Source organism: Spermophilus citellus (assembly GCF_964194105.1).
Source record: "Spermophilus citellus genome assembly, chromosome: 2".
Taxonomy (NCBI): domain Eukaryota; kingdom Metazoa; phylum Chordata; class Mammalia; order Rodentia; family Sciuridae; genus Spermophilus; species Spermophilus citellus.
Genome location: NC_138183.1, coordinates 250,626,933 through 250,650,836, shown reverse-complemented (window position 1 = coordinate 250,650,836; position 23,904 = coordinate 250,626,933). Strand labels below are relative to the sequence as shown.

General features: G+C 57.2%; 3 protein-coding genes across 10 annotated transcripts; 1 reads left to right on the top strand and 2 right to left on the bottom strand.

Annotated features, from left to right (window-relative positions):
- The first annotated feature begins 90 nt into the window (after positions 1-90).
- On the top strand, positions 91-4,581 carry KCNK7 (potassium two pore domain channel subfamily K member 7). Its single transcript, XM_081281920.1, has 4 exons — positions 91-1,311; positions 2,866-3,264; positions 3,504-4,415; positions 4,482-4,581. Exons 1-3 carry the CDS (start codon positions 993-995, stop codon positions 3,707-3,709), a joined length of 924 nt encoding a protein of 307 aa, XP_081138046.1. The 5' UTR covers positions 91-992; the 3' UTR covers positions 3,710-4,415; positions 4,482-4,581.
- EHBP1L1 (EH domain binding protein 1 like 1) lies at positions 4,488-19,612 on the bottom strand. Of its 8 annotated transcripts, none has more exons than XM_081281817.1 (20): positions 19,212-19,605; positions 16,511-16,568; positions 16,208-16,303; positions 15,817-15,870; positions 15,547-15,725; positions 15,327-15,469; positions 14,816-14,854; positions 14,670-14,738; positions 14,423-14,585; positions 14,163-14,265; positions 11,488-11,645; positions 11,360-11,408; positions 10,227-10,913; positions 6,686-6,755; positions 6,512-6,567; positions 6,291-6,414; positions 5,915-6,014; positions 4,914-4,987; positions 4,720-4,834; positions 4,488-4,625 (listed from the first exon to the last, which is right to left on the bottom strand). In XM_081281817.1, exons 1-20 carry the CDS (start codon positions 19,313-19,315, stop codon positions 4,526-4,528), a joined length of 2,541 nt encoding a protein of 846 aa, XP_081137943.1. In that variant the 5' UTR covers positions 19,316-19,605; the 3' UTR covers positions 4,488-4,525. The 8 variants fall into 8 exon arrangements, with proteins under 8 accessions (XP_081137943.1, XP_081137945.1, XP_081137944.1 ...); XM_081281819.1 differs by lacking the exon at positions 14,163-14,265 and adding an exon at positions 12,120-12,212 and having other exon boundaries at positions 14,545-14,585; XM_081281818.1 differs by having other exon boundaries at positions 14,816-14,851.
- Positions 19,613-21,504: 1,892 nt separating this feature from the next.
- Positions 21,505-23,858, bottom strand: FAM89B (family with sequence similarity 89 member B). The gene is made up of 2 exons (XM_081281907.1): positions 22,845-23,858; positions 21,505-22,290 (listed from the first exon to the last, which is right to left on the bottom strand). The coding sequence occupies exons 1-2, from the start codon at positions 23,133-23,135 to the stop codon at positions 22,012-22,014; spliced, it is 570 nt and encodes a 189-aa protein (XP_081138033.1). The 5' UTR covers positions 23,136-23,858; the 3' UTR covers positions 21,505-22,011.
- Positions 23,859-23,904: the final 46 nt, after the last annotated feature.

The following is a 23,904-nucleotide window of genomic DNA, read 5'->3' as shown; positions in this document are numbered from 1 at the left end:
GACTGTTTGCCTTGATCCTCCCTGTTGCTGGGTGGTCTCTGCCTATTTTCTGGGGCCAGCTGCAGAGTCGCCTCCCCAGGTCACCATCCCTGGCTGTGCTGTCCCCACCCCAGGTAGATCTCTGAACTTAGGAGCCCACAGGCTGGGAAGCAGTGTCTTGAGGATTTGCCTGTGTTTGTCTCATCCACAATCTGGACACGTGCAAAATAAGTCCACCCATCCTGGCATTTTCAACGCTTCTACCAGAGTTTGTGGGAATGTGTCTCAGGCTCCTCTGCCTGCCCCAGCATGCCATGGCAGCCAGGCTCTGTCTGCAGTGTAGCAGAGACTCACCTTCCCTGCCCCCACCACATCCATCCTGAATCCCACCACTCCTCTGCCCTGGCCACTGTCCTTCCACCCCCAGGGTCCCCCCGCATAGGTCTCTGGGCCTGTATCCTTGCTCCCTCCCCATGGTGAGCCCCCTGCTCTTTCCCCACCGCAGGCTCTTCCCACCATGAGTAGCCTGTTCTCATTCCCCAGCTGAAATGTCACCTTCTTAAGGGAGCTTTCCCATGACCTGGCTGTTTGCTCCAAGAACTTAAGACAATGTGAAGATGTCACGTCTTGGTTCATACATTTCCTGTGTGAACATCAGGAGGAAAGGGACCTGTGTCTGTCTTCTTCCTTGGTATCTGAATGAGATGGGGTATGTGTGACTGGTGAACATGACCTTAAATAAATGTGAGGTTCTCTCTCAGCCTCAGCCTCCTGCCCTCTCCCTCACTGCAGCACCTTCCTCCACCTGCCCCCACCCCAGCTGCCTGAAATGGGCAAAAGTCTTGCCCCCAGAAACTGGGAGGAGTGCTCAGGCTCATCACCCTCCCATTCACACTCACCCCGGCTCTGCCCAGCCACCCACACAGCGCCTCCTCCCAACCGCCCTGCGGAGCCCCTCCCAGGTGCTTGTGGAGGAGCCACTAGCTCCCAGGTGACCAGACTAGCGCAACGCTATGGGGGGTCTGAGGCCCTGGGCCCGGTACATGCTCCTAGTTGTGGCCCACCTGCTGGCCATGGGGCTTGGGGCTGTGGTACTCCAGGCCTTGGAGGGCCCCCCAGCGCTCCAGCTCCAGACCCAGCTCCAGGCCGAGCTGGCTACCTTCCAGGCAGATTATGGGGCCTGCCTGCCACCTGGAGCACTGGAAGAGCTACTGGGCGTGGCCTTGAGAGCACAAGCCCACGGAGTCTCCAGCCTGGGCAACAGTTCTGAGGCCAGCAACTGGAATCTGCCCTCGGCCCTCCTCTTCACTGCCAGCATCCTCACCACCACGGGTAAGGCTGCCAGGCAGCCCAGTAGGAGCTGGCTCCTGAGGCCCTGGCTCCTGAGGTCCCTGGGGATGCAGCCCTTCCCCCAACCCCAAAGCCCTAAGACAGAGCCTAGCCCTATCAGGCCTGACATCACAACTGGGGCTCCCCATACCAACACACCCCAACTGGTGCCTCCACTTCAGCTGCCAGAAGGGGTGTGGCCTCCTCAGGCACCCTTTGAAATCCAGGAGAGATACTCAGATCTAAGAGCCTGAGACAACACCAAAGGATGGATTATTGGATGGAGGGAGAAAGCACAGACCAGGATTACCAGCTCAGGAGGAGTATAGTGGAGGAATCCCCGATGAGCTGTTAGCCATGGCAGGAGGCACAGCCATGAGGGTTGAAGGAATTCCTGGTTGAGGAAAACAGCATGTACTTAGCCCAGAGAAATGAGGCAATGGCCCTGGGTTTTTGTTTTGTCCTGCAAAGTGTCTGAATTATTATCATTATTTGGGTATGTGTGTGGTGTGTATATGTTTCTGGGGATCAAACTCTGGGCCTCACACCTACCTTCTTTCGGAAACTCAAGAAACAATTTATACTGAGTCTGAGGGGCAAGGTAACATAGTGGTCCAGTATGTTACTGGTCCAGGTCCTGTCTCTAGGCAAAGCACATGCCCTCCAGCCTATCCTAGTCCCCACCACTCACCTCTCCCTCTTATCTCACAGTCAGTTTCTGTGGGCATTGGAGTTTGCAACCTCTCAACTAGCTGATCCTGTTCTCCCAGCATGCTCTGCTCTGCCACCTCTCCCTGCCTTGCATGTGCTTCCCTGGCCCCAACTGACCTCATGCATGCTGCCTGATTGTAGTACTTTTGTGTCCACCTTCGAGACTGTTTTTCCTGCCTATCTCTCCAACCAAAAGTGAGGGCCCAGGTAGACTCAGATTCCAGCGCAAGACCCAGAACATAGAAAGATGTAATGCAATTTGGGTGTGATGAGACAGTGGGTGATATTCCACTAGCTGTGGATTGGCAGTACAGGTTAAGGACAGAACTGAGCAATCTCTTAGGAAGCCAGGATCAGGTTGGGGTTTCTCAGTGGTAAAACACTTGCCTACAGCATGTGTGAAGCTCTGGCTTCCATCACCACTACTGCAAAAGGGAAAGCCAGGATCTCTCTGGGAAAGGACAGCATTTCGTTGAATTGTCCCAGCTACAGATGGCCTAAGGGACCTTTTTCTTTTCTTTTTTTTTTTTTTTTGAGATGGGCTAAATTGCCTTGAATGGCCTCAACTTGCAATCCTCCTTCAGTCTCCTGAGTACCAGGGCTTGCAGGTGTGAGCTACCATGCCTGCCTGGCTAAGATTGTCTTCTTTAATCCTTTCATTTCCCAGAAAAACATGGCTCAGAGAGGTTAAGGAAGTTGACCTTAACCCAGTGAAGCAGCAGAACCTGAAGCGTGCATGCAATTTCCGCCACTAGAGGGCAGCTTTCTATGGGAGGCAATGAAAACAGTAAAGACCCCCAGCAGCCATCCCACTCAAGAGCTCACTGCCTGCTCTGTCTTCTCCAGGTTATGGCCACATGGCCCCACTATCGGCAGGAGGAAAGGCCTTCTGTGTGGTCTATGCATCCCTGGGGCTGCCAGCCTCCCTAGTTCTTGTGGCCACCCTGCGCCACTGCCTGCTGCCTGTGCTTAGCTGCCCAGGTACCTGGGTAGCAGCCCGCTGGCAGCTGGCACCAGCACAGGCTGCACTGCTGCAGGCAACAGGACTGGGCCTGTTGGTGGCCTGCATCTTTGTGCTACTGCCGGCACTGGTGCTGTGGGGTCTGCAGGGTGACTGCAGCCTACTGGAGGCCATCTACTTCTGCTTTGGCTCACTCAGCACCATCGGGCTGGGGGACTTGCTGCCCAGTCAAGGTCATGGCCTGCATCCAGCAATTTACCACCTTGGCCAGCTTGCACTTCTTGGTGAGTGTAAGAAGGGAAAAAGAGTCTGAACTGCAACTCCCATAAGCCACTGGGGGCCTGAGTTTCACAGGTGGGAGACCCTAACCCAGGGCATTGTTTGAAAGATACAGTAAAAGCCTGGTGGCATTGTTGAGAGAGGTGTGAGTGGAGCCAGGTGCCAGGGTAGGTCATCACCCTGGGAAGTGGGTGGGGAGCATTGTGGGCACCCCAAGAACTGCCCTAGCAACCTCTCTCTCCAGGTTACTTGCTCTTAGGGCTCCTGGCCATGCTGCTGGCGGTGGAGACCTTTTCAGAGCTGCCACAGGTCCGTGCCATGGTGAAGTTCTTTGGGCCCAGTGACTCGATGACCCCTGAGGACCAAGGTGGCATCCTGGGCCAGGATGAGCTGTCTCTGAGCACCCTGCCTCCTGGTGCCCCAGCTGCAGGACAGGCACCAGCTTGCTGACAGGTGTCAGGTGACCAAGTTCAGATCCTTTAAGATGGAAGATTCTGAGGAGACAGCCAGGGGTCCTCGGGGAAGAACCTGGAGATGGGGGCGGGTGGGTGCCGGAACTTCATGTAATCGAGTGTTAAAAAAAATAAATGGCAACAACTCCACTGTTTTCGTGCCTTCTTTCAAAATGGGACTTCACTCCAGTCATCATTCTTGAGAGGCCTGGTCATGCCTCAGTGTGTATCTGGGAGTCCCCAACCTGGTCTGCAGAGACAACATCACCCTGAGCCCCTTTTCCGTTTGTCCCATCCCAAATTGTTCAGAGAAAGGTCCCACCCGGTGTGTCCTTGTCCTTGTCCAACTTTATTAGTCAAGAGAGAAACAGGAGGAGGGTGCGGTTGACAGTCCCCCGCCATCCCCCTCCCTCTCCCTCTTCCTCAGAGGCCTCCTGGGGGCCCTGCAATTGGGCAGATCTCTGTGAGGCGCCCCTGGAACCCCATGAACACGCGCACACACACTCATACCGACAAATAAATAATGTCCTGGCCGGCGCCACAGCCCAGCAGCTCTGTTGGTCTGCCAGGGAGTCCAGCCGGCCGGTCCGATGCAGTGGCGCCAACAGCCCGGAGGCCACATGCCTCATCCCGAGGGCCGGGTTCTCCCCAGCACAGGCCGCCAGAGGCGAGCAAAGCTGCAGGAAGACTCCGAGGCTGGGGAGGCCAGGAGGCAGGAAGACTCCGAGGCTGGGGAGGCCAGGAGGCAGGAAGACTCCGAGGCTGGGGAGGCCGGGAGGCCCGGAGGCCAGGGAGGCCTGCCAGCCCAGGCGGCTCAGCTGAGTGCGCAGCGTTCGCGCCGACTCAGCTGCCGGCTTAGCTTGCGGCGCCGCTGCTCCAGGCCGCGTGCCAGACGCTCGTCCTCCTCCAGGGCGCTGGCAGGGAAGAGGTTCAAGTCAGCCCAACCTTGGCTGACCCGCGATCCACACCGGCGCCCTGGGTCCACTCCTGTTCCCGGTCCCCACTCACATCCGCTCCTTGTGATCCAGGTCCCGGACCAGCTCGTCGCGCTGGTTCACCAGCGACACCAGCTCCTCCAGCAGGAGCTGCTCCCGATGCTGCTGCGCCTCGGTTTTCTGCCAGTCTGAGGGCAGAGTAGCCTGAGTCAGGAGTGCCCCAGTGGCCCTGTCCTGCCTCCAGCCCCGTTCAGCCCTGTTTCCCACCTTCGATGGCCAGCATGGCCCGCAGCTCCCGGCTCAGCAGCTCAAACCTCCGCTCCAAGTCCTGCTCCTCGATGCTGGGAAGCAGGATGCAGGCCAGGTAAGGAAAGCGCACAGGGTGGGAGTGCCCAGGGCTCTGAGGGCTCTGTGGCCCCATCCCACCCCCCCACCCCCGTTCCCTTAGCCCTCAGGCTGATCTCAAAAGCATACCCCAGTCCCCATGGAGAATTCCCTTTTGTTCTGACTGGTCTCCAATTATTGGACATTTATGCTGTCCACGCCCATTTTTAAAATAAGAAACAACCCAGAAGGTATGTGGATGGAAGTATTAGGCTAAAATTGTTCTGAAAAAGTTATCCAAAATGTTACTAGGTGTGGTGGTGCACACCTGTAACCCCAGTGACTCAGGAAGTTGAGGCAGGAGGGTTGGGAGTACAAAGCCAGCCTCAGCAACTTGGCCAAGGCTCTCAACTTAGTAAGACTCTATCTCAAATAAAATATAAAAAGGGCTGGGATATGGCTCAGTAGCACCCCAGGGCTCAATCCCTGGCACAAAAAATAAATAAATAAATAAAAATTCCCCAATGCAAAAGGGAGGCAAAATCATCTCCACCATGGAGAATAATAGGGAGAGTTGCTTCTGACTCCACTTGGGAGCCTGCTCAGATCTCTCCAGGCCTGTTTTTCCCACTGAAAAGGCAGAGGGTCACATTGGAGGACTTAGCTCTGTCCCTTCTGGGCCAAAATTTTCTCTGAGTGTTTGCTTTATCATTAATAAAAAGGTATGCTCTTTATACAGGAAATAAGCACAAAAAATTAATACGATGAGTGAACAATGGTTTTCAAACAGATTTTTCTTAGAAAGAAGAAAGCAGCAAATAGCTCTAACCGAAGTAGCTAAGAGTCCCTCTGCTAGTCCTCCCTACGCCAGCTGGGGGCAGGGCCTGAGCTGGTGGGGTCTGGGTTGGTGGGGCAGCAGGCCCGCTGCTGGGACTGGTACTCACAGCAGCTGCAGCTGATCCTGCCTTCGGATGAGAGCATTCTTCTTGTTGACCAGGGTGAACCACTCCTGGATCAGCGTCTCCTCCTGCAGCCTGTTGGCACCTGAATTAGGCCAGGACAGTCACTGGACATCTGCCAGTCAGAGCAGCACAGCTGGGGGTTGGGGGAGGGGTTTGCTTCCTTGTGGCATCCCTGAAGCCTGAGCTGTGTGCCTCCAGCCAGCTGCTCCCCACTTAGGGCTCAGCATGCCCAGCTATAAAAAGGGTCGATGACTCCAGCTGGGCCTACTCCCAGATCCTCCTAAGGCCCGAAGAAGCTGCAGGGCTGGTTAGATCTGGCGGTGTGTGTTGAGGAGTGGACTCCAGAGGCAAGCCCCACCTGACTCCATGAGGCTCCTCAGCTGCTTCTCCACCTCAGCAGCCCGCCCATCTATCTGCCTCTGCTCCTGTTCCAGGGCCTGCAGCTCTGCACACACATACTGACTGGTGTCCTGGAAGCGTTGCTGGGGGTGGAAAGGGGATCAGGGAATAGGTGGGCTCAGTCCAAGCTCTGCCTAGGAAGTTCCCACCCACCAGTTTCCCCCATTTAGCCCTACATACCAGTCCAGCCTCCTCCCCTGGACTTGGGGGTAACTCCTCCAATGGGGTACTGCCACCTGTAGACAGAGACGGGCTAAGGCATCTCCAGCCAACACATGCCCCAGGAAATCCTCTGCCCAGGATTTGTGAGCTGCTGAGCTGAGCTGGGGGTCACCCCACCCCCAAACTACTCACCAGGGAGCTGCTGCAGGGCAGTGGCTGTGGGTGGGCCAGGGGTAGGGCTGGGGTCAGGGCTTGGGCTTTCCTGTGGAAAAAAGGGCCAGTGAGGGTTGGGAGGGGCTCCCTGACAGCCCCAGCCTGGGCCGGCCAGAGCCTCTCACACACAGGGAAAGCAGAGTCCGCTCTCCCAAACCCTGCTACCCAGCACTTTCTACAGTTCCCAACCACCTTCTTTTGGGGAAAGTACCTCCTTAAGCAAAGGCCAGGCCTCCACTCCCAGCCCACGGTCCTGGCCCGTCCACACCAACCCTCCAAGCCTCCAAGTCCTCATTCCTGGGACTAGGATGATTACCAACCCCTCCATGGAGCCACCCCAGGCCACCTGACTCCTGTCACACAGTGCTGGCACCCTCATCATGCCAGGGACCCTGGAAGTGACACTGAGCTGCCCGATGCAGCCCCATCTTTGGATATAGGCCACCCTGAGCCAGCACCTCCATCTCCCAGCCAAAAGGGGGCACCCTCCCACCTTATTATCCATTCCTACACCCAGAATCCAGGTTGGCTGGACCTGAAAATTTTACCCTGGAAGTCCAGGGTGATGTGTCTCACTCCTGATAGTCATCCTGCCGGGACTGTCAGCCCTGGGGGCTCCCACTTTAGCTCATCTGACATTCTAGTTCCTTGACAATGCTGCTCTGACCACCTTTCTGTTTCACAGGGTGGAGAGAAGGTGTCCAGTCCCCTCACTGTTTGCTCCAGGCTGCAACCTCTCGGAAGCAGCCCAGGACATTTTTGGACCGGGTACCATCCTCTAAAGCCTGGGTCAGTGGTGGCTTCTGCACCAGCCACCACCATACCCTGCCTGCAACTCTACCCCCATGCCACAACTGAGAGGTCTTCCCAAAACCTTCATTGATGGCGTTATTCTCTTTGCACCTCTTCTCAGTCCTCAGCCTCACTGCCAAAGCCTGTGGGTGGCTCTAGCCTCAATTCCCCTACCATCTTGAGTCCCATCTAGATGACACCATCTGGCCACAGTGATGGACTTTCAGTTCCCTAAAAAGTACTCTCAGCCTGAAATGGGCCTCCATCTTAAATTGCCCTAAACCAACTGGACACCTTCATGACTCAGCTCAGCTTGCCTCCTGCTGAGGCCCCCTCAGGTTCCCACATTCCTTTCTGCCTACCTCCTGAAGCCTGTCCTGGTCCCCAGTCTAGGCAGATGCTTCCTTCAAGGCCTTTCCCATGACAGCTTTGATCCTACCCACACTTTACCATGCTGTTGGCTATGCATGTCTCCCTGACCAAAGGGCTCTCCTTTAGATAGGGCTGGGCCCTATCATGCACCCAGGGTATACTAATTAATAATAATATCAAATAAAAATTAATAATAACAAATATCTATCAAAAATTCGAGTTGGCACTGTAAAGCACATTACCTTGCTTTCTCATTTAGTTTACCTGACGACCTGGTGAAGTGGGGACCATTACCACCCTCACTTTACAGATAAGGAAACTGAGGGTCAGAGATGAAGCCCATATGAGGCATGATTTCACCCAAGTCTTACTTCCAAGCTTGAACTCCCATTGGGATTTTTTTCTGTGTGTGTCCTTATATGTAAAATGGGGAGAAACCCCAGCTCCCTAGGACATAAGAGTTGCAGGGCTCCAGAATGGCATCTAAGGGAACACGGAGCTCCCTTTTTTACAGTACCCTAAGTAGTATCTGCAGGCTTCTTTTCAAAGGGCTTTCATACCTTTGTTTCTTGGCCCCAAGGAAAGAGCACACAGAGCTTAAATATGTTTGCCCAGGATGGCACAGTGCATCCACAGAGCTGGGCCAGCAGGGGGCGCCACCTAAGAGCTCAGGTTCAGAACATAGGTTCATACTCTTGGCCTCTTCATCTCTCTGAGCTTTAATGTTCCAACGTGGAAAATGGGGTAGTTATACTTCCCTGGAACGGGCACTGTGAGGGGTCATGTGGCAGGCCAGCAATTAGGAGGGGGCTCAACCGACAAGGCAGGCAGAGGCAGGAAGAGGAGAAGGCCAACCACAGCAGGAATTGAGTTTATTCACGCCTGCGCTGATGGGAATTCCAATGCTTCTTCCTCATGTCTGACCCAAATTCCTCTTTCTATACCCTCAATGTGGCCCCTCCTCCAGGAAGCCTTGCAGGGCTGCACCAGAAACATCTGCTTTTCTCATGGAGTTGCTTCATCCCCACTCCAGCTTCTAGGTGCCACGGGGATTCCCAAGGGTGGGGCCAGGCAGAGCCACCTCCCTCTGTACATGTGGGGCACTGGGGATGGGGGCGACCAATGAGGAGGAGCCTTCCCCAGCCCCCTGGGTCAAATATCTCCTGTGGGGCTAGAGGAGAGCCAGGCTTGGAAGAACCAGATGCTGGGACAAGGTCCCAGAAGGATGTAGGCTAGAGCTTCCCCTTTAAGATTTAAAGAGCCACTGACACTCACCAGTTGGGCTAGAGGTGGCTGTGTCCCACTGATGCCTGCCTACCTTATCTCTGATGAGGGCCCTCTCAGGCTCCCCCTTCACAGGCTCAACCCTGTGCCTCTGACCTGACACTTTAGCCCTCAGCCTGGCCTCACTACCATCTGCAGACCTTCTGGGAGATGACTGGCAGTTCCCTAAACAAGCCCTGAACTTGCCTGCTGCCCCGCTTTTGCTTGTGCAGCTTCCTCTACTTAAGAGCCGCCCATCCCATTTTTCACCTGGGAAAGCCCTCCTATCTTATCAACGAGCTTAAGGGCTGCTACTTCTTCCAGAAAGCCTTTTCTAATGTAGTCCCTTCCTTCTTCTGAACTCAAGGACTATTGGGCAGTTGCAGGCATGAAGTGGCCTGACAGAACTGCCCCTACTGTCATAGACCCCAGCTTCAAAGCCAGAGCCTGGACTTTAGTGACATGAGTCATTCAATGAGTCCCTATTCTCTCCAGGACTGTCTCCCCTTGAGCACAGTGATGTAACACTCCGTGACCCGACCAGAGACTGCAGGGGGTGGGGGCTGGGACACAGGCCCCAGTAGGGTCTTCCACCTCCAACCTCCCATTCCAGAAAAAAAGAAACCTGGTCTCCAGCTTCTGTTGTTACAGATCCAAGGTGGAGAATCTTAGGATTAAGAGGACCCTTGAGGACAGACACCCTGCCCCAATTGTGTCTGTCTAGGGGCCGCTTACAGAGAAAGGCCTGAACTCTATAGTCCACAAAGCACTGTGCCCAGTGCTGACAATACAGAGCCTTCTGGAAACTTCCTACTACAGCCCATGGTTCCTCAAAATGGGTGACAAATATTAAAAACCACTGGCATATATCCCAGGCAGGCAGCTAAGACCAGGCCCACCGCGGGCCTGATGGGCCTTTGGCTTAACGATGTCTCCGGATGAGGAACGAATACCACACAAGGGTCCCTCTGATCAGAGGCCTTTCAGCATCCAGCTGAGTCCCGTTGCTCTTCAGCTGCTGCCCTCGCAACCAGCTCTGCCCTTGGGCCCAGCTCCTTACCACCTCAAGCTGCAGCGGAAGCGGGGCACTCACCGCAGCGACGGCTGCCGAAGCTCCCGCGGCTCCCGAGTCCGGGTCGTCCACCGAGAAGGAGTTGCTGTTCCGCAGCCGAGAGCGCCTCTTCTTCAGCAGGTCCGCGTCGCGTACGTGGGAGAAGGAGCCATGCGCTCTCGGCGGCGGCACGGGCCCGGCCTCGGTATTGAGGGAAGACCGCCGCAGTCTCACACCGCCCGCACCACTCGCGCCACTCGGGCCCCCCGCCCCATTCACCAGCCCCTCCGCTAGGGGCACTGGGGACGGGGGCGACCGGGCTCCGGAGCCCTCCCCGGGGGTCCCTGCCGGGCGCGCTTCCCCTGTGGCCTCGGTCTCTCCGTCCTTGGACGTGCAGACCGCGTCCACGCCCTTGGTGGCCGCTCGGTTCTCGCGGCCAGTGGCCTCCTTGGGCTCCTTGGAAGCCTCAGCCCCGTGCTCGCGCAACCGCTGCGCCAGGCCGCTGGCATCCAGATCGTCGGGAGGACTCGCCTGGGCGCTGCCCACGCGGTATGTGCCGGCACCACCACCGCCCTCCAACTGCACCAGCTGCAGCTCCTGCCCGGTGCAGAAGGCACGGATCTGACACAGGTATGTCATGACGATGAGCTTGTCGGGCACAGACAGCAGCACCATGTCAGCGGGCTCCAGCAGCCGCGACACGCCCAGGGCCGCGAAGCCATCGAAGGCCTAGGAAGGGTGCACTCAGGGTCAGCAGCCATGGTAGCCACCGGCGTTACCCAGCAACTGCAGCCCAGGGCCAGCCCGCTCAGGGGGTCCCCGAGTTGCAAGCCAGGGTTTGCCTAGCAACGCCTTCTACCTCCTGCGGAGGGAAATCTAGCAACAGCCCCCCCACCCAAAGCGTTACTTAGCAACTGCACTGTCCACCCCAGTTACCAAAGGGTAGTTTTGGAAAAAGGATCTGGGGGAAATAATGCTAAAAAAAAAAAAAAAAAAAAAAAAAAAAGCCAAAACAAACTAAATGAAACAATTTAATGACAAAAAAGGGTGACATAGGTCCAAAAGCCACATTGGCGGGTCCCTGCAGCCCATAGATTCCCCAATTCTCAGGTCTTCAGCATCACTCTAGACCCTCATCTCCCCTCCCCCCTCCGTGGCTCTCTCCCCCATCTCACCTGCTTGTTGTTCTGTTTGATGTTGAGCGGGTCAAGGGAGGCATAGTCACTGCAGAAAGAGTGCTGGTCAGAAGCTGGACTGCTCTGCCTACAGGCTCCCCCAGTCATTGCCTGCCCCCCAAGCTCACATCTTGTCTGGGTAGAATCGGTGCAGAATGGCACAGAAGGCCAAGCCGTTGCGCCAGGATGTGGTGAAGTTGGTGATGCGGACACCACGGTAGCCGGTGGTGACCTCTTGGCACCACTCCAGCAGGGACTGGCTGGAGCTGACCAGGGTAGGTGGTGCCTAAGGACAAAGAGGTGGGCTTAGGTGATGTGCATCTGGGACCTGTTCCCTCTGCCCTTTGGGAAGCTCAGGCTTGGCACAAAACAACCCCAGCTCTGAGTTTGCAGGGGTCTTCAGAGACCACTTGGCCAGAACCTTGGGGTCAGGTAAAAGGGTATCCAGCTCAAGGGTGTTATCTGCCAAGGTTACTTAAAAGGTCAGATGCCCCCAGGCAAGATCAGAGGTCACCAGCAGCCACATCTCAGTCAGCCCAGAAAACCAGCTTAGGAGTATCCAGCTCCATGCGACCCAGGGAAGACAGGGTGGGAGAGCCGGGACATCCTGAGGAAGGAAGGGATGAGGGGGCTCTTGAAGCTGAGCTCCCCATCCCATCCCATCTCAGTCCACCAGGTGGGTCCATGCAGAGCCGCCGTTCGCTCAGCCCCAGGTTAGTGAGAAGAAGCAGGCTGGGCCCTCGGCGGCCCCCATCCCTACCTGGCTGCCCGGCAGCCTCCTGTCCTCTTCAGGCTCCCCTGGGGAAGAGGCCCCCGAGGGCCTGGGCACCCCAGCCCCCGCCCCACTGGCCACCTGCATTGAAATCAGACTGGCCTTTGGGAGGCTTCCCTCAGCTTCTTGCCCTTTCTTGGTTCCCAAGACCCCAGCCTCTGCTTCCTGGGCCTCAAAAATGACAGATTTGTTCTCTGGGGGCTCTAAACTGACCATGTCTGCTTTCTGGGCTCCCCAAACCTCAGATTTGACCTCTGACAACCCCCAAACATGAGGCTCTGCCCCTTGGGCCCTCAAAACTTTAGTCTCATTCTCTCCCACTAAAACCTCTACCCCTACTTCCTGGTACCTTAAAATTCTTTGCTTAGTACCTGCAGCCCTTAAATCCTCATTTTTGAGAGCTCCCCAGACCCTAGTATCTGTCTCCTGGACCCCCAAATTCTCAGTCTGTACCTCCCCAGGCTCTGGAACTGTAGTTTCCATACTCTGCATCTCAGCCTCTGCCACTTCAGCCACAGGCCCTGAGATCCCAGAGTGCTCCACCTCTGTCTCCTGGGCCCTGGCTATCTCAGCTTCTAACCCTGGGACCCCTGAACCCCCAGCTACTATTTCCTGGATCCCTAACATCTCAGCTTCTGCTGTCCCAGTATCAATCCTTAGAACCCCTGAACCTCCTACCTCTGTCTCCTGGGCCCCCAATATCTCAGCATGTGCTGCCTCAGTTTCTATCACTGAAACCTCTAAATCTCCTACCTCTGTCTCCTGGGAACCCCCTGCAATCTCAGGTTGTATCCTTGGGGCCCTTGAACCCCTAGGTGCTACCTCTTGGATCCCTGACATCTCAGCTTCTGCTATCCTAGTCTCTACCCCTGGTATCCCCAAAACCCCCAACTTTGTATCCTGGGCTCCTAATATCTCAGATTCGGCCACCTCAACTGCTATTCTTGGAACCTCTGAACTGTCAGTTGCTATTTCCTGGGTCTCCAATATTTTAGCTTCTGCCTCCCCAGCCTCTGTCTCTGATATCTTAGAACTTCCTCTCCCCATCTCCAGGATCCCTAATATCTCAGATTCTGCTATCTCAGCTTCTATCCTCAGCAACCCAGAACATTCAGGTATCTCCTGAGTCCTTGATACCTCCAACTCGGCTGTCCCAGCAGCCTCTACCTCCAGGACCCCTGATCTTCCTGCCTCTGTTGCCTGGGCCTCCAATGCCTCAGCTTCCGCTCTCCGAGTTTCCTTCACTGGGAACACTGACCTGCTTGTGCCTGTCTTCTGAGTCTTCAATTCCTCCCACTCTGCTAGCCCACCCTCTGTTCCCAGGACCCTTGACTGGTCAGATTCTTCCTCCCAGACCTTCAGATCCCTAGATATTGCCCCCTGGTCAGCTGATGATGGGGCCCCCTGAAACCTGCTCACCTGGGGCCTGGTGCTTGCTGCTCCGGCAGAGGGGCCCTGCTCCAGGGCTGTCCTCCCAACACCAGGGGCTCTGCCCCTCACCTCTGCACCCTCTCTCTCCTGGCCTACAGCAGTCCTGGCCCCCCCGAGGTCACTGAGATGTCCAGAGTGCTCTACAAGCTCTACTAGAGGTGGCTTCAGGACTGCAGTCATCTCTTCCTGGGCTCTGAACCCCATCTTCCCCTGAGAGCCCCTTGGAGGAGCTTCAGGAGTTACCCTAAAACATGCCTCAGACATCAGCCCTGTTGCCTCTGGTCCCTTATTGGCTAGAAGACTCACCTTTAATCTCTGCTCAGCATCCTTTCTACTGAATTCTGACCTCTCTTCAGCCTCCCCGGCTGTGCCTCCTGCCCTTTGTGCAGTGTCCACCCCACTAGCCTCTGGTCTTTCCCCATTGTCCCCCTCTTCAACTTTGGGTCTCTGCACCTCCAAGGTATCTCTGGGACCTTGGTCCTCAATGTCTGGGCCTGGCCTGGCTCCCTGGGCCTTTGTCCCTTCCTGGGGGCTTATCCAGGTCTGGGTCTCCCCAGAAGAACCCACTCCTGCTTGGGGAACCTCTGAAGCACTGGGGACCTCATCAGCCCCTTTGGGGGCCGGGGGCCGGGGAGCTTCAGAGCCTTTCCGGAGCCGAGGGGCTGGGGTAGGGGCCGTGTCCTGGCCTGGCTGCCTCGAGGACCTGAGGAGAGAGCAGGAAGGGGTGTTGGGGGGCTCATGCGGGCCCCATTCTCACGTCTACCCCATCCTTCAGCCTGCTGGGGCACTGGCGAGGCAGGGCAGGAGGAGAGGACTGCTCCCAGGAGGACAGGGCAGGGGAGGCTGGTTCCAGAGCTCACCTTGACTCTGGTGGGGTTCCCGGGGGCCTTGGGGCCTCAGGCCCCACCTGGCCCCCAGCTGCAGAAGCTGGTTCTGACCCCTGGCCGCGGGAGGCCCCAGTTGCAGGTGCAGGGGCACTCACGGGGGCTGGGCTGATATCCTCAGCACTAGAAAGACTGGCAGCTAGAGAGGAAGGGAGGAGCCACTGAGGCCTGGGACCTGTAACTTGGGGTTCAGTTCTCACCCCATCCCAACCCAGGGCCTCACCTGCCTGCTGGGGTTGTACTTGGCCTTCATCTTCCTCCTCACAAAGTGTCTTCAGCTCCCGAGAGGTATCTGGCATGGGGAGTTCAATGAGCCCAGGACAGGCCTGCAGGTCACACCCCCTCCCCCAACTAGAGTACAGGGCCTACCTGGGAAACGCCCCAGCCTCAGGGCACCGCTCAGGCCTGCTAGAAGAGACAGGCCCTCAGATGCAGAGAGAGAGAGAGAGAGAGAGAGAGAGAGAGAGGAACGAGAAAGAAAACCACAGGGGCAGACAGACAAAAAGCCTTAATGAGCAGAAGGGAGGGACAGGTGGTGAGGGGTGGGGAGATTGGACTGCAGCCCGGCTCAGCTCTGGGCCTCTGACCGGGCTTCTCAGGTCAGGCACAGTCCAGGCAGGCACCCACCAACCCGGGGCTAAGAGGGCCAGGGGCAGGGGAAGCCATCCTACAGGACTCAGTCAGATCAATGCTATAGGGCAGAATCCATTTAGAACAAACAGGGCTGCTGGGCAGGTTGGAAGTGCTGGGCAGAAATGAGCTTCCACCTCTGGGCATGCACAAGCTGGCCCCACCCCAGCACAGTCAGCGGCTTGTAGCCTAGGTACCCCCAATGCTCCTAGGCTTTGGCAGTCTCAGCCTTGGCAGGCTGTGAGCCCACCTGGCTGGGGGCCTCGAGCCCGGGCCTCAGGGGCCCCTGGGCCATTAGCCTCATCCTCGTCACTTTCAGCAAAGTCGTCCAAGTTGCCCACATCACTAGGCTTCATGCTCATGAGGCTGGCCAAGCTCTGCATGTCATCATCCCTGGGGGTGAGAGGTCAGGGATGAGGGCTGGGGCCAGAGATCACAGGCCAGGGCCAGGAGGGCAAGTGGGCACTCACGTGGCGCGGCCCTCCCGCAGTAGCACCCCTGAGAGAGTTAGCCTCAGCTCAGCCTGCACCACCTTCACAGACTTGGGCTTCAGCAGCAGCCGCAGCGGGGCCTGGGCTGGAACAGGCCCTGCATGACGGGCCAGGTCCACCTCGGCTGTGGCCAGCACTTTCCGCTGCCCCTTGGACTCCTGTGGGCGGGGGTGGAATGGAGCAAGGAGCATCCATGCTGCCCTCAGATCCCCCGGACCCCAGCCCTCTCCATCCCACCCCAGCACTCACGTTCTCAATAATAAATGTCCACTCTTTGGCCTCATACTGGTCCACGTGGGGGTCCTGGGAACAAGGGCATGAGTGAGTACAGGGCTGCAGAGAGGGCAGCAGAAGAGCCTGAGCTGGCTCAGGAGCTGCGAGGCCTTCACGCCTGTGGGCCTGCAGCCAGCTCCTCTGCTCCCCAATGCCAGCTGCCCCTCTTCCTGCAGGTGTGGCAAATGCCGACTCCTCCAAGAACTCCCGGGCCACCCACATGGAGTAGTGCAACCCCCGCACCAGAAATTCTGGGTATCTCCCCCTATTCTTTTTCACTGGATGAACAACCCACCATGGGCCCCATGGCTGCCCAGCACGGCAATCCCTTGCCTGCTCCTGTCCATGCCAGAGGCTGGAGACTCACCCTGTACAGGGTCACGGAGATGTCCACGTTCTCAGGCACCATCCACACTACGGTGCCCCGGTATGGGTTCTGGATACCTGGCTGCCAGCTATGGGCCTAAAAGGGACAGTGTGAGTCCTCTCCTGCACTCACCTCTTTCTCCCTCACCCCCATTCCCTTCTCTCCAAACTTGACCCTACCTTCCTCTCCCCTGTGCATCCTGGTCTGACCTGGAACCCCACTCCAGCTCCCCATCAGCTGCAACCAGCCTCCCACTCCACCTGGTAGGCCCTGTCCCCAACCTGCAACCACACTGTCCCCCACCTTGGAGCAGATGCGACGATTCCGCCGGGTCCACACCACCACCAGCTTATCCGGCTGCCTGAGGGAGGGAGCGAAAGAGGGGGCTCAGTCAGGCCCACCCAGCCTCCTCATCTCATCTTCCTTCTCTTCTCCACCTCCTTCAGGGTCCTCCTTCAGCCCTTGTCCCTTTCCCCCAGGAAAGGGCATGGGCAGCCCCTTATCTGGGGCCACAGAGTGAGGGTGGGGCTGCTGAGACAGGGTGGAGCCCAGGCCAAGGGCAAAGGCCCAGACAACATGGACCAGCAACAAGAATGTGGAAAGAGGAGAGGCATGTGCATGTCTGTAATCCCAGCCACTCAGGAGGCCGAGGCAGGAGGATCACAAGTTTGAGGCCAGCCTCAGCAACTGAGCAAGGCCCTCAGCAACTTAGCAAAATGCTGTCTCAAAATAAAAAGGACTGGGGATGTAGCTTAGTAGTAAAAGGTACCCCTGAGTTCCATCTCCAGTGCAAAAAGAAGAAAGGGAAAGCAGAGACAGACATAAAAGACAGATGGACACAAACACGCACACGCACACACACACTCAGAAACACAAGCAAAGACAAAGTCTCGGAGTAAAAATAGTCCGTTCACTCACAAATTATTTGTGAAGTACCCACTGCCCACTATGAACCCAGCCCGGTTTGGGGAACAGCGAGGAAAAAAGGAAAGGCAAGACCTTTCTGGGCTAAGGACAAGGGAAGTGGGAGGCAAGAAGGAAAAGAAATGGCAAACTAACTTCAGGGGGTTGTGGGAGAGCCAGGAGGGGGATGTCTGAGCAGAGGTGAGTTGGGGAGGGGTGGGTCATTTGGGGTTCTTTAGCAAGAGGGCTCCAGGCAGAGGGAAAGGCAAGTGCAAGGGAGGCAGAGGGCCAGGGAGAGAGTGGGGGTGAGGCCACAGACATGGGGGCCTGCCCCAGAGCCCTAGATCCTAGCTTTGCAGAAAGATGATGTCAATGTAGTCAGGGAAGACTTCCGGAAGGTCTGGGCCAACCCAGGAGATGCAGGGATGTGTGGAGGCCAAGACAAAAGGAGGCATGAAGCCCAGGGCCTAGTTCCACACATGGAACTGACGTGGCTGGGCCTGAGGGAGAGGGCCTGATGGAGTTAGTGTCCAACTGCTGCCAAGGATGAGGATGGTTGAGGGAAAATCAGGTAAAGGAACCCAACAGCACTCCTTGCCTGTCCCTAGCCCCATGCCAGGATGCTCGGGTTTGGCCCACTCACTGCCCCTCCTAGGCCAAGCCCGGATAAATAGCTCTCCTATTAACCCCTGAGGGTGCTGTGGCCCAAAGGGGTCAACCAAGTAAGATCCCACAGCTGAGCCCTGAGCCCTCTGGCCCAGAGCTAAGCTCTCTTCCCTAACCCCAAACTGCAGGCAATAGCCAAGCAAATATAGCCACAGGCCTTCCCAGAAAGGGGAAGCAAAACACGGGGTGCCTAGGGAGGGCGGGGGCCTGGTTGGCAGCCTGACTCAGGCTAGGCACACCCTCCCAGGGAGCTCAACCTGGGCAGGGGCAGCTTCCTGTCCTGGTCTCCAGACTAAGAAGCCCAGAAGGCCCTACCCACTGCCTGTGACTCAGCTGCATTGACACTGCCTGCACCCCTGGCCTGCTGTCCAGGACAATGCTCAGCGTCCCCCTGGCCTCACCCAGGATGCTAAGGCAAAAGCCAGAGGTCAGAGTTCAAGTGCTAGCTCTGTGGTGTGTTACCCGAGTCAGGACCTATCCTCTCTGGGCTTCTGCCAAGTGAAGGGCTCGGTGTGAGCAAGACCTGAGACATATATCAGTTGCCTCAGGCACCCCAGCCTTTGCTCACTCCCCTCCCCTTAGACCCCATGGTTTCTTCCTGCCCCAGCCCTTACCCTTGGGAACCTAAATTTAGCCCCACTGGGCTGGGCGGTGAGGCCCCCACAGCTGTGCCCTAATCCAGCCAAGGGAAGCTGACACCAGGGAGCTCGTATATTTAGGGTGTGACGCAGGGGCCGGCAGCTGCCTGTGGGGACAATTGAACCAGATGCCCCTGGCCCTTTTGGCAGTCTAGGACAGGGCCTGCACCCTCACCCTACTACCTGGCCCTCTGCAGGTCCTCTACTGCAGACCCCCCAAACCTCCTAGGTCCTGAGGCCCCTTTAAGCTGCTCCCCGCCTCCCTCCTCATCCCTCCAAGTGCTCAGTTTCCCCTTTTAAGGACATTGTGAAGACATTTCCAGCCTCCCAGAGCCCACTCTGGCTAAAGGGGAGGGGTGTCCTCTGGGCAGGGCTTGAGAGGGGGACAACATCTTTGTTCCAAGCTGGACTAAGGTCCATGAGGTTTCTGCCAGCTCTGGCCACCTGTAGACCTTAAAACTTGCAACTTTCCAGTGCCGGCCTTACCATCTCTCTGGCCCCAACCCCACCAACCTCCCTCCCCAAGCCCTGACCCCAGCTGATGAAATTGTGGGCACAGACAGATGCTCAGGCTTCCAAGCCCTGACCCCAGCCCCAAGAAGGTTCCCACACCCCCAACTCTAGGGGTTCCACAAGTTGCAAGGCACTTCTGAGACCCTCAGTCTGGCACCCCAGGCTCAAGCTGGGATGGAACCCTTTGGCTATTGGGCTGGCGGGCAGAGTTCTCTCAGGCTCAAACCGCCTGATGGCGTCCCAGCCAATCTTGGAATGGTCCCTCAGGCCTCCCTCCCACTCACCATTTTTTGGTGCACTCCAACACCAGCTCGTGGTAACAGGCCACAAACTGGAACTTGGCGGCCCTCTTGCCCACGCGCTGCAGACGTTTCCACACAGAGGTCATGGCCCCCTCCGCTCCTGCTGCCCACTTCTCAGGCCCAGGTTTCCCGCTGCTGGCCTGCGTTCACTGGCCCTGCCCGGGTACCCATGGTGTCCGGGGCTCCTATCCGCGTTGCCCGCCCCGTCCGTGCGGAAGTATTGGAGGCTCGGACGCCGGGCTGCTGTCCCCGCCGCCGCCCGGTGGTCTGGCTGAGTCGGCGGGGTGGTCTGAGGAGCGTCGGGCTGGCAGGAGAGCGGAGCGGCGAGCGCGCCGTTTCCTGGAGCCGCACCCCCGTCGGAGGGCGGGCGGGGCCCGGGCGCGGGGCGGGAGCCGGGGCATGAGAGCGGGGGGGCGGAGCGACCCGGCTTCCGGGGCCTCGAGCCGCGACCCGCGCGCGGGGGGCGGCGGTAGGGGGTGAGAGGTGGTGACATGCGACTGTAGTGCCCGTTTGGTGCGCTCAGAGGCGGCGTGGACGCGCGGTCCGGATGGAAGCGCGTGGTCCCGGACTGCGGGCAACTGGCAACTTCGTGCAGCCCTGGAGGAGTGCTGTCCTGGCCGCCTCCCTTCCTGCTTGCTGCCCTTTCTTACTCGTGACCCCATTTCACAGGCTAGGAAAAGAGAGACTCAAAAAGGGGAAGGGACTTGTTCAGGGTCTTCCTGATAGTCTGGGCCAGATTCAAATGTTCTCAATTCTGGCATGGCTGCCATCCATGCCTTAACCAGAGCAGGAAGGAGCAAGCGGAATTAGGGACTAACCTTGGTACCCTATCAGTGGGCAGCACCCATCCCCCAGTCTCTCAGAACCTGACTCCTCAGCTGTTAGAGGGAAGACAGCCTCGACCTCCCACAAGCAGCTGGAGGTTCAGATCCTGACTTCAACTCAAGTGTGTGGACTTGGGCAAAGTACTAACACTCAGCCTCAGTTTTGACAACTGTTAAATGAGGATAACTATAGTTTTGTCTTTTATAGAGTCATTGACAGGATGAAACCTCAGAAAGCATTTATCACAGAGCCTGGCTAATTTTGACAGGCATCATTTCATGAAATCCGTTATCATGGACAGGAAAGAAAAGTGTGCCTGCATGTATGGTATGTTTGTTTACTTTCTCTCCCCTGGGAAATGCACCCCTCACCCTGCTTTAGCTGCAGACTTAACACCTAAGTTAGAGTTTTTATTGCCCGCCCACCAGCCCAGCAGGGGCATGAGCATCTGCAGAAGTCAAACCCTGACTTAAGAGAACTGGCCTGGGGCAATACATCCGTGGTGGGTTTCCTCCCGACCTGCGTTTTGCCCTGTCAGGTTTGTGAACTGAAACGGGACCCTGGTGCTTGGTACTTGGTTTGATCAGGACATCTGATCTGCCAGGAGTTCCAGTTGAGTTGCAACTCCAGGAGGCAGGTGACTGTGCTGCAGAATATGGGGTGAGCTGCCTGTAAGCCTGAAGTGTGCAACCTCATGAATGTGCTGGCTTCTTCCGGTGGGCTTGACACCCGATTATGGCTTTCAGTCCCATTAGCGTGGTTCTCGGTTTCCGGAGTAAGGGGAAGAGCTTTACATGAAAGTCCTTAGTGCAAAGTGTGTGGGGAGCAGGCGAGCCGTGCGATGTGTATGAGACAGTGTGCAATAAGGGTGTCTGGGACCCCAATCTCGCTTCACTGAGTCTCTTACACCCAGGCTTGGGGCCCTGCCCTCATCTTCCGGGCTTTTCTGGCCCCTACTGAGGCCGAAACTACACTCCCTTCAGCCTCCATAGCTCTTTCCACAGCCACGAGCTCCAGTGCCTTCCTGAGCTTTCCCCTCTCCTGCCGAGGGGCCCCCGGACCGCCGCTCCGGCCCACCCATTTCCTGTGTTGCACCAACTCCGCCCCCACTCGAGGTGGAAAGTTTCTCTCCTCAAGATGGGCGGCTTCTTCTCCTTCCTTCCAAGCGGGCCAGGAAAACCCAAAGCGATTGGGAAAGGGGGGCTGGGCGAGAAAGCCGCCAGTGGGAGAGGGGAAGTGACTCCACCGCAGTCCTACAGCTGCGGAGCCAGGCTCGGGCAGCCTGGAACGCTCCCAACTCCGCTGGGGGGAGAATGATTCGCAGCCGCCGCTGGTAAGCCTCTTTCACTCGGGGGTCTCGGACGCCACCTGCCGGTGAAATGTGGAACTCACTTTTCAGAAGCCGCTATATTCCTGCCCAGCGCCGGCAATCAGAACAGGAACTCAGGGATATTTGTTTATTTATTTATTTATTTACCAGCCCAGGAGGCTGGCCCCTAAACTTAAAATATCCAGCATGGGGCCTTAGCCTGTTATGGACTTGGATGTGTGCAGGCATGGGTCCTGAGGCCCTTATCCAGGGCAGTGGATCCCAAGGACCAGAGGTGGAATGCCCCTGAGCCAGCAGCTGCCATTAGCAGCAAAAGATGAAAAGATAGGAGCCAGGCACTCATCCCAATCCCAGTGATGCCAAGGAGAGTGCAAGATACTTCGGGCCCCATCGCCAAGCTGGGGGTGCACATATGTATAGAGAAGAGGCCCAGTATCATGGCAACCCAGGTGCCCACCCAGTGCCAACCAACCAGGAGGGGGTTGGCAGTTTTGCCTGAGAGGCATATGCCTGGCTCTCCTGAGGTGAGGTGGTACAGGTGGAAGAGCAGGCACTGTCTTCTGAGGACATGCTCAGGGGCGAGTTTTGACCCTTTTGCATGGGTGCATTCCCACCCACCCCAGCTGTTCAAAGGCTGATGTGGAAGGCGTCCTGCAGCCACTGATCTCGGGCATTATGTGTCTGGGGCACAGTGAGGGGTGGTGGGTCAGGGGGCAGGCTGGCATCAGGAGGCTCATCGTCGTCAGAGAGGCCGGCATCCGGTGGATAGGAGCTGTCCGAGTGCAGGGAAGATGACAGGTCCTGGCATAAACTCAGGTCTTGGCACAGGTGTTTGTAGTCCTGGATTGATTCATACAGGCCCCACAACTGGCACAGCAGCGACATGTCCAGCTGCCGTAACCCCACCTGCAGACAACTGACAGTGGGCTCTCCTGGAATCCAGAGCCCCCCGGCCCAGGTCACAACCCTAGCCAATCTTTCCGAAGTGAAAGTTCTAGGGACAACAGAAGGCACGTGTAAGCTGTGGAACTTTAAGCAAGTCACTGACCCTCATTTGTAAAGTGGGGTTGTAATAGAGCAAGGCTAGTGGTCCAGCCCTCTTGCTCCTGCCTTTGAAAATGAAATGAGGAAACGTGAGTAAAACATTAAAAATACATATGTAGGGGCTGGGGATGTGGCTCAAGCGGTAGCGCGCCTGGCATGCGTGCGGCCCGGGTTCGATCCTCAGCACCACATACAAACTAAGATGTTGTGTCCGCCGAGAACTAAAAAATAAATATTAAAAAATTTTTTTAAAAAAAATACATATGTATATTAACTATTGTCACGCCTGGCTGTTGCTAATTACTGTTACAAACCCCCATAACTCAAATGCCTCTGCGGGACCTCTGAGACCCAGTCCGGTGCCCCTGCGCTCCACCTCGCCCGGGACCCTCCCCCCGCGGCGCCCACCCACTCACCATCTCCTTGCGCAGCGCCGCTAGTGCCGAGTCGAGGTTGACTGGGCGACGCGGGCCGGAGGCTGGCCCCGAACTGGCGGCGCCAGTGGCGTGGCGGGGCCCGTCTGGGGCCCGGGCGGCGCGGCTCAGCTCGTCGTGGATGCGGCTGCGCTGGCTGTAGACGCGCTCCAGCTCCCGCCACGAGCCCCCGCTTGCGTTGAGGAGGCCGCTGAGGCCGCGCGGTAGCGGCGGGAGCCCGGCTAGGGCGCAGCCCGCGCCGCCTGGAGCCTCCGCAGAGGGCAGCCCGTTCATGGCCGTGCCGGCGCAGAGGGCGATACCACCTTCCTCCCCGCAAAGCTTTGCCCTGCCCGGGCCGCCACCCGCAGGCTCGGAACCTCCGGGCCCGGCCTGCCCAGCACAGCCGCCACCCGCAGGCCGCGCTTTGTTCCTTCCCTGGCTCCTGACTCCGCCCCTGACCCACCCCTCCGCATGGGCGGGGCCTCTCTTAAACAGGCAACAGGCTGGGGGACTGCGTCGCGCAAAGCCTGGTAAAAGCAACAGGAGCGCCCACAGAAGGGGAGCAAGAAAAGAGTCCGAAAGGGACAGGCGGGTGTCGTTGGCGGTTCTTTTTTACTGCCCCTTTCCACAAAGTGTCCTTCACAATTACCCTCCCTAGGAAAAGGTACTAAAAATGGGGATCAGACTATTGGGGCAAAACCATGCGTGGCTCTTAGCGTGCAAAGTTGGGGTTCCTACAATCTCTGTCAGTGTCTGAGTACTGGAGTGGGCATGAGGTGAGGCAGCATGATAGAACCAGGATGCTTAAGAGAGAGAGGAGAAGTTACCCTGGGAACAGAATCCCAAATCTCACAGTCACCAATGAGTGGCTTAGCTGGCTAGGGAAGGAGGGTGCAGCTACAGACAAGGCTGGTGGTCCACCCTCTTGCTCCTGACTTTGAGAAGGCTATGTCCTCCTCAGAAAGGGGATATCACATAGCCCTGTACCTACCACTCATCCTGACTGCAGATATAAACTCAACTTTCAGGGCTTCAGGAAAAGTATAGGGTAGGGAGGTGAGAG